Below are 9,383 nucleotides of genomic sequence, written 5' to 3' on the forward strand. Positions count from 1 at the left end.
TGAACCACCCCCCCCCCCCCACCACCACACACATTCACATCTGTGTTTGAGTCAAATTTACATGCAAATATCCAATGAGAATCAATGCGTGATTTACATAAGTCGTGTTTGAGGTGCATATGTCCGGTAGCCCTCACGGAGTACCCACAACCACACGGTAGGACTCAGCCCTCACGTGGTACCCACACACACCAACACACACATGGGCTGTCTGTAATAATGTAAACACACATGGGCTGTCTGTGATAATGTAAACACACATGGGCTGTCTGTGATAATGTAAACACACATGGGCTGTCTGGAATAATGTAAACACACATGGGCTGTCTGAGATAAGTAAACACACATGGGCTGTCTGTGATAATGTAACACACATGGGCTGTCTGTAATAATGTAAACAACATGGGCTGTCTTATAATGTAAACAACACATGGGCTGTCTGTAATAATGTAACACACATGGGCTGTCTGTAATAATGTAAACACACATGGGCTGTCTGTGATAAATGTAACACACATGGGCTGTCTGTTAATAATGTAAACACACATGGGCTGTCTGAGATAATGTAAACACACATGGGCTGTCTGTAATAATGTAAACACACATGGGCTGTCTGTAATAATGGAAACACAACATGGCTGTCTGTAATAATGTAAACACACATGGGCTGTCTGTAATAATGTATACACACATGCTGTCTGTAATAATGTAAACACACATGGGCTGTCTCTAATAATGTAAACACACATGGGCTGTCTGAATAATGTAAACACACATGGGCTGTCTGTAATAATGTAAACACACATGGGCTGTCTGAATAATGTAAACACACCATGGGCTGTCTGTAGATAGATGTATGAACCACATGGGCTGTCTGTAATAATGTAAACACACATGGGCTGTCTGTAATAATGTAAACACACATGGGCTGTCCTGGAATAATGTAAAAACTCTCCTTGGTGTGTGTGCTGCTAACCCAGGGAAGGTCCCTTAACTTTCTCTGCTTACCCAGGGCAGGTCCCTTAACTTTCTCTGCTAACCCAGGGCAGGTCCCTTAACTTTCTCTGCTAACCCAGGGCAGGTCCCTTAACTTTCTCTGCTAACCCAGGGCAGGTCCCTTAACTTTCTCTGTTCTCCAAGGTACATGTTTATCACATAGCTTTGTGAATTCAGTGAGAAAGTAATCCCATGCATTTTGGGCTGTTGGGATTAGTTGGAATCTCTGCCAGTTTATGTATATCAAGTCATCAATGTAATAATCAATATTTAAATGCTGACATTGTCTTGAATTAATCAATATTTAACTGTTTACATTGTCTTGAATTAATCAATATTTAACTGTTTACATCGTCTTGAATTAATCAATATTTAACTGTTTACATCGTCTTGAATTAATCAATATTTAACTGTTTGTCACGTTCTGACCTTAGTTTCTTTGTTATGTGTTTGTGTTAGGTTGGTCAGGGTGTGAGTTGGGGTGTGCAGTCTATGTTCTTTTTTCTAGGTTGTTTGTTTTCTATGTGTTTGGCCTGGTTCCCAATCAGAGGCAGCTGTTTATCGTTGTCTCTGATTGGGAGCCATATTTAGGTAGCCTGTTTTCCATTGTGTGTTGTGGGTGGTTGCTTCCGTTTCAGTGTTTTCACCATTCGGGACTGTTCTCTTGATTCTCTTCTTCTTTTTGTATTCATTCTATTAAAAGATATTATGGATACGTACCACGCTGCACATTGGTCCGATATTTCCTACTCCTCCTCGGACGAAAGCCATTACACTGTTTACATTGTCTTGAATTAATCAATATTTAACTGTTTACATCGTCTTGAATTAATCAATATTTAACCGTTTACATTGTCTTGAATTAATCAATATTTAACTGTTTACATTGTCTTGAATTAATCCATTTGTGTGGTGCTTTAGGTCTCTTCATTTTCCTAAAAGGCTGATGCAGAATTTGTTACAGTGAAAAATCACTGCCACCTGGTCCTGCTAGCATAGAGCTAAATGTGACAGGTTATCTGATGGGAACAGCTAACATGTAGCATTTTATCACGTGCAACCATGTTCACCATTTTAACTGGCTGATGTGCATTTTGAGACTGAAAAAACCCGTTTTCTAATGTTCGCACCTCAAGTATGGACCTTCCATGTCTGAGGTGTGTGTTATTACCTGTGTGACATCCTCTGTGTACAGTCCTCTTGATGTGGATTTGGTGCTGATCAGAGTCTACATGTCGTCCCAGGCCACTGCTGAACAAAGTCTTCTTAGGCTTCCTCTGACACATTTCCTCCTCCTACGCAACAACAGGGATATAAACTGAGTCAGTGCCTCAGGCTACAATATGTCTGACCAATTAGAATGCATCTCCTATCTCAGTCCCTCAGGCTACAATATGTCTGACCAATTAGAATGCATCTCCTATCTCAGTCCCTCAGGCTACAATATGTCTGACCAATTAGAATGCATCTCCTATCTCAGTCCCTCAGGCTACAATATGTCTGACCAATTAGAATTCATCTCCTATCTCAGTCCCTCAGGCTACAATTTGTCTGACCAATTAGAATACATCTCCTATCTCAGTCCCTCAGGCTACAATTTGTCTGACCAATTAGACTCTTGTTTTGCTCTAGGACGACCACAGACTCTTGTTTTGCTCTAGGACGCCCACAGACTCTTGTTTTGCTCTAGGACGACCACAGACTCTTCTGAAGGCTTTGTCTTGCTTTGTTTGCTGTTCTCAGTATTATGTCTATCACTGATAAGCTACCCAGGAAAGGGCTGACAATATCCCATATTAATATATGGAGCCTTAGAAATAAGGTTCATGAAATCAATAACTTGATGACATCAGATAACATTCATATATTAACAATTTCTGAGACTCACTTAGCTCATTAACATGATGATACATCTGTAGCAATACAAGGATATAACATCTATAGAAGAGACAGGAATGCCAATGGGGGAGGTGTTGCTGTATATATTCAGAGCCATATCCCTGTAATGTTTATGGGGGAGGTGTTGCTGTATATATTCAGAGCCATATCCCTGTAATGCTTATGGGGGAGGTGTTGCTGTATATATTCAGAGCCATATCCCTGTAAATGCTTATGGGGGAGGTGTTGCTGTATATATTAAGAGCCATATCCTGTAATGCTTATGGGGAGGTGTTGCTGTATATATTCAGAGCATATCCCTGTAATGCTTATGGGGGAGGTGTTGCTGTATATATTCAGAGCCATATCCCTGTAATGCTTATGGGGGAGGTGTTGCTGTATATATTCAGAGCCCTGTAATGCTTAGAGAAGATCTTACGTCAAGTGTTATTGAAGTGTTGTGGTTGCAGGTTCACTTGGCACATCTAAAGCCTTTTCTTTTGGGGTGTTGCAATAGGCCACTAAGTGCTAACAGTCAGTATCTAAATAATATGTGTGAAATGCTTGATACTGTATGTGATGTAAACAGAGAGGTCTACTTTCTTGGGGACCTGAATATTGACTGGCTTTCAATACACTGTCCGCTCGCGAGAAAACACACATGACTATATCTCTGAATATGTACATTTCTCAATTATGGGGTTTGCATCTAATCCTTGTATAAAATGAATGAGTAAAGATGAAACTATTTGTGAAATGATGTAATGTGATGTTAACCTTTAGAATGAGAGAATTGTATTCCCTGTAAAAGTTTAACTAAATCATTGGCCACGCCCCCGTGAGCACAGACATGATCAGGCGTCATGGAACCGCCTTTTTCTATTGTTACGAATAAAACCCCCTCCTGAGGAAATCCTCTTCAGACTAAGCAAACCCACCGCGGGAGCTGTGATAGTTGAGTACCAAAACTAGAAAACCTTACGACGTGGACCATTGGCCTCACGGCGGGAAATGGTTCAACTCTGAGACTATCGATCCCGACAGAATATGAGCAAAATCTTAGATACTAATTACTAATCTGCAGCTAGAAATTATGTAAACCTGGGATGCGAATACCGACAACCGCCCGAAACATCTACTCTAAGGACAATGGACGCCTGACGTATTCGTTACAACAGACACTATCAGGAGCCGCCGATAGAGCCACCACCAATGAGTAACCAGAGACTCTCTGATGAACTGACTCCCGCAGACAGACCGACGATTCCAACAGAGAAGACAACAACGACATTTACGGGCGTAAATATATTGATTGCAATTATTCCTGAATGAGCGAGCGTTCATGTGCAAAGGATTAGCATTTCAATTAATATAATTATCCACTGTGTGTAGTAAATCCATTTTGTCTTTCCCGCTCCTTATCGGTCCACACCCCCTTTCCTTTGTCCACCAAGCCGTCATATCGGTTTTGCCCACTAGGGAATCTTCCCTATCATTGTTAGTAACCATATCTACTGTTTGTTTATGCATTTCTGTGATTATTTAGTTAGTTAGTAAATAAATGATTAAGCCAATTGGTGTATGGATGATTCATGGTTTAGGCTGGGTTCGTGCAGATAACCAAGAATTCTACGGTGTTTGAAATGAGACTGACGTGAGGTAAAGAATAATTCATTAATAGAAGTCTAATTGATCAGATATTAAAATATCTGAAGAGTTATATTCTGAAAATTCTAACTTTGTAATCTGAATATTTTCCATGGTTCCCTGACTTCCTAGTTAATTAAATGTACATGATTAGTTTAATCACGTAATAATAATTACAGAGAATTGACAGTCTTCACCTTTAATGATGCCAAAGACACGACACTGTAATCTGGTTCAGGTTATTAATCAACCTACCAGGATGTTTACAAACACTACAGGAACAAGATCATCCACATGTATTGATCACATATTTACTAATACTGTAGAACTTTGTTCTAAAACTGTATCCGTACCTATTGGATGCAGTGATCACAATATAGTGGCTATATCCAGGAAAGACAAAGTTCCAACAGATGGACCTAAAATAGTATATAAGAGATCATACAAAAGATTTTGCTGTGACTCTTATGTGGATGATGTTAAAAATATTTGTTGGTCTGATGCATTTATTAAATTGCTTCTTCTAATTATTGATAAACATGCACCTGTTAAGAAACTGACTGTTAGAACAGTTAAGGCTCCATGGATTGATGAGGAATTGAAAAACGGTATGGTTGAAAGAGATGGGCAAAAGGAGTGGCTAATAAGTCTGGCTACACATCTGACTGGCTGACTTACTGCAAATTGAGAAATGTTGTGACAAAACTTAACAAAAAGAACAGGAAACTGTATTATAAAGCCAAGTTCAATGACACAAATATGTTGTGTCATGTATACGCAGGGAGTCAGGAAGCAGGGAGTCAGGAAGCAGGGAGTCAGGGAGTCAGGAAGCAGGGAGTCAGGAAGCAGGGAGTTTACCAGGAGAAGCAGGGTAAGGATTGAGTGGTTTGCCCAGAAGAGAAGCAGGGAAAGGAGGTATTATGTGTCCATCCATGTGTTCTGTTTAACAAACTAGATGTATAGGGGCACAGGGAGAGACCCAGAAGCAGACACGGGAGGTAGGTGGTTAAAGTTCTCTGATATTTATTATAATCCAAAGGGCAGGCAAGAGAATGGTCGTGGACAGGGCAAAAAAATCTAAACAAGGTCAGAGTCCAGGAGTACAGAGTGGCAGGCAGGCTCGAGGTCAGGGCAGGCAGATATGGGCAGGCAGGCGGGTTTCAGGGTCAAGGCAGGCAAGGGTCAAAAACTTGGAGGACTAGCAAAAAATAGAGAGAAGGAAAGGCAGGAGCAGCTTTCCTGTGATTTCTCCTGTGTTAATAATGTGATGTTATTCATCTATAACAGGAGAGCTTCCTGGTGACTTCTCCTGTAATGTGGTTTTTGTATCGCTATAACGGAGGAGGCTTCCTGTTGATTTCTCCTGTTTATGTGATGTGTTCATCTATAACAGGAGAGCTTCCTGTGTGATTTCTCCTGTTAATAATGTGATGTATTCATCATAACAGGAGAGAGCTTCCTGGTGACTTCTCCTGAAATTGTGGTGATTCTCTGTCTATAACAGGAGAGCTATCCTTGTGATTTCTCCTGTTAATGTGATGTATTCGTCATATAACAGGAGGAGCTTCCTGTGATTTCTCCTGTTAATGAGTGTTCATCTATAACAGGAGAGCTTCCTGGTGATTTTCTCCTGTAATTGGTGTGTTCATCTAAAGCAGGAGAGCTTCCTGGTGACTCTCCTGTTAATGTGGTGTATTTCGTGTCTATAACAGGAGCTGACAGGAGAGGTTCCTGGTACTTCCCTCTGGGAGACCGGGGAGAGACGTCCCTACGTACGCCGAAGAGTCAGATCTACAGCCACGGACCCAAGACGATCTTAAAAACAAGAGGTGATGGACTTAATACCTCACTGTAATTTCAATGAAAAGGTTGAGAGTGGACAGCACTGTTTTGTGTCAAGTTGACGGTAATCATAAAAAATAATTGGCAACATCAAATGGTTTCATAATGAATAAGCCATTGAATTGTCTTCTGTTCCATAATTTCATTTAAAGTACTCCAAAAAAAATTCCATCATTTCTTGTCCATCATTGATCTTGGCTTCATAATATAGTATCACGTCTACTCCTGCTCCCTCCCTCCGGTGCTCGACGTCGCCGGCCTACTAACCACCGCCCTGGCAACCATCATTATGCAGACCTGAACTTCATCATCAACTTGATGACCTTCCCTTTATTTAGCCCTCAGTAGCCTGTCATCAGGGCAGTACTGGTTTGTTTTCATGTTCAGTACACATTCCCCTGTTTTGTTCATTTGCCTTGATTCACTGTTATTAAACTCTCCATCTGCACCTGCTTCCTGACTCCCCTGGCTTCCTGACTCCCCTGCGTTCCTGACTCCCCTGCTTCCTGACTCCCCTGACTCCCTGCTTCCTGCGTCCTGCGTCCTGCTTCCTGACTCCCTGCTTCCTGTACTCCCTGCTCCTGACTCCCTGCTTTCCTGACTCCCTGCTTCCTGACTCCCTGCTTCCTGACTTCCCTGACTCCCTGACTTTCCTGACTTCCTGACTCCCCTGACTTTCTGACTCCCTGACTTCTGACTTCCCTGACTTCTGACTCCCTGCCTTTTAGACTCCCTGACTTCCTGACTCCCTGTTTCCTGACCTCCCTGACTCCCTGACTCCCTGCTTCCTGACTTCCTGACTCCCTGCTTCCTGACTCCCTGCTTCCTGACTCCCTGGTTCCTGACTTCCTGCCTGGCCTGACTCCCTGCTTCCTGACTCCCTGACTCCCTGCTTCCTGGACTCCCTGCTTCCTGACTCCCTGCTTTCTGACTCCCTGACTCCTGCTCCTGACTCCTGACTCCCTGCTCCTGACTTCCTTGACTCCATGCTTCCTGACTCCCTGCTTCCTGACTCCCTGACTCCCTGCTTCCTGACTTCCTGACTCCCTGGCTTCCTGACTCCCTGCTTCCTGACTCCCTTCTTCCTGACTCCCGCTTCCTGACTTCCTGACTCCCTGCTTTCTGACTCCCTGCTTCCTGACTCCCTGCTTCCTGACTCCCTGCTTCCTGACTCCCCGAATTCCCTGCTTCCTGACTCCTTCTTCCTGACTTCCTGACTCCCTGCTTCCTGACTTCCTGACTCCCTGCTTCCTGACTCCCTGCTTCCTGACTCCCTGCTTCCTGACTCCCTTACTCCCTGCTTCCTGACTTCTGACTCCCTGCTTCCTGACTCCCTTCTTCCTGACTCCCTGCTTCCTGACTCCCTGCTTCTGACTCCCTGCCTGCTTCCTGACTACCTGCTTCCTGACTTCCTGATCCCTGCTTTCCTGACTCCCTGCTTCCTGACTCCCTGCTGCCTGACTCCCTGCTTCCTGACTCCCTGCTTCCTGACTTCCTGACTCCCTGCTTTCCTAGCTTCCTGACTCCCTGCTTCCTGACTTTCCTGACTCCATGCTTCCTGACTCCATGCTTCCTGACTCCATGCTTCCTGACTCCCTGCTTCCTGACTCCCTGACTTCCTGACTCCCCTCTTCCTGACTCCCTGCTTCCTGACTTCCTGACTCCCTGCTCCTGACTCCCTGCTTCCTGACTCCCTCTCCTGACCCCCTGCTTCCTCACTTCCTGACTCCCTGCTTCCTGACTTCCTGACTCCATGCTTCCTGACTCCATGCTTCCGACTCCATGCTTCCTGACTCCCTGCTTCCTGACTCCCTGACTTCCTGACTCCCTGCTTCCTGACTCCCTTCTTCCTGACTCCCTGCTTCCTGACTTCTGACTCCCTGCTTCCTGACTCCCTGCTTCCTGACTCCCTGCTTCCTGACCCCCTGCCTTCCTGACTCCCTGACTCCCTGCTTCCTGACTCCCTGCTTCCTGACTCCCTTCTTCCTGACTTCCTGACTCCCTGCTTCCTGACTCCCTTACTCCCGCTTCTGACTCCCTGCTTCCTGACTCCCTGCTTCCTGACTCCCTGCTTCCTGACTCCCTGCTTCCTGACTCCCTGACTCCTGCTTCCTGACTCCCTGCTTCCTGACTCCCTGCTTCCTGACTTCCTGACTCCCTGCTTCCTGACTCCCTGCTGCCTGACTCCCTGCTCCTGACTCCCTGCTTCCTGACTTCCTGACTCCCTGCTTCCTGACTCCCTGCTTCCTGACTCCCTGCTTCCTGACTCCCTGCTTCCTGACTCCCTGCTTCCTGACTTCCCTGACTCCCTGCTTCCTCACTTCCTGACTCCCTGCTTTCCTGACTTCCTGACCCATGCTTCCTGACTCCTGCTTCCTGACTTCCCTTCCTTCCCTGACTCCCTGCTCCTGCTTCCTGACTCCCTGCTTCCTGACTCCCTGCTTCCTGACTCCCTGCTTCCTGACCCCTGCTTCCTGACCCCTGCGCTTCCTGACTCCCTGCTTCCTGACTCCCTGACTCCCTGCTTCCTACTCCCTGCTTCCTGACTCCCTGACTCCCTCTTCCTGACTTCCGACTCCCTGCCTTCCTGACTTTCCGACTCCCTGCTCCTGACTCCCTTGACTCCCTTCTTCCTGACTTCCTGACTCCCTGCTTCCTGACTCCCTGCTTTCCTGACTCCCTGCTTCCCTGACTCCCTGCTTCCTGACTCCCTGCTTCCTGACTCCCTGACTCCCTGCTTCCTGACTCTCCTGACTCCCTGCTCTCCTGACTCCCTGCTTCCTGACTCCCTGACTCCCTCTCTTCCTGACCGCTTCCTGCACTCCCTGCTTCCTTGACTCCCTGCTTCCTTCCTGACTCCCTGCTTCCTGACTCCCTGCTTCCTGACTCCCTGCTTCCCTGACTCCCTGACTCCCTGCTTCCTGACTTCCCTGCTTCCTGACTCTCCTGACTCCCTTCTTCCTGACTCCTGACTCCCTGCTTCCTGACTTCCTGACTCCCTGCTCCTTGACTCCCTGGAC

General features: G+C 45.6%; 1 protein-coding gene across 1 annotated transcript in view; it reads right to left on the minus strand.

The window, feature by feature from the left end:
* Nucleotides 1-8,133, minus strand: part of LOC112073507 (hornerin-like) — a 20,994-nt gene extending 12,861 nt beyond the window's left edge. Inside the window, exons 1-2 of the mRNA XM_070440174.1 lie at nt 8,068-8,133; nt 2,168-2,291 (exon numbers count right to left, since the gene is read on the minus strand). Of these exons, the coding sequence (XP_070296275.1) occupies nt 2,168-2,291; nt 8,068-8,133 (190 nt within the window). The remainder of the gene's footprint in view (nt 1-2,167; nt 2,292-8,067) is intronic.
* Nucleotides 8,134-9,383: the final 1,250 nt, after the last annotated feature.

This window comes from Salvelinus sp. IW2-2015, unplaced genomic scaffold (assembly GCF_002910315.2).
Source record: "Salvelinus sp. IW2-2015 unplaced genomic scaffold, ASM291031v2 Un_scaffold2279, whole genome shotgun sequence".
NCBI classification, from domain to species: domain Eukaryota; kingdom Metazoa; phylum Chordata; class Actinopteri; order Salmoniformes; family Salmonidae; genus Salvelinus; species Salvelinus sp. IW2-2015.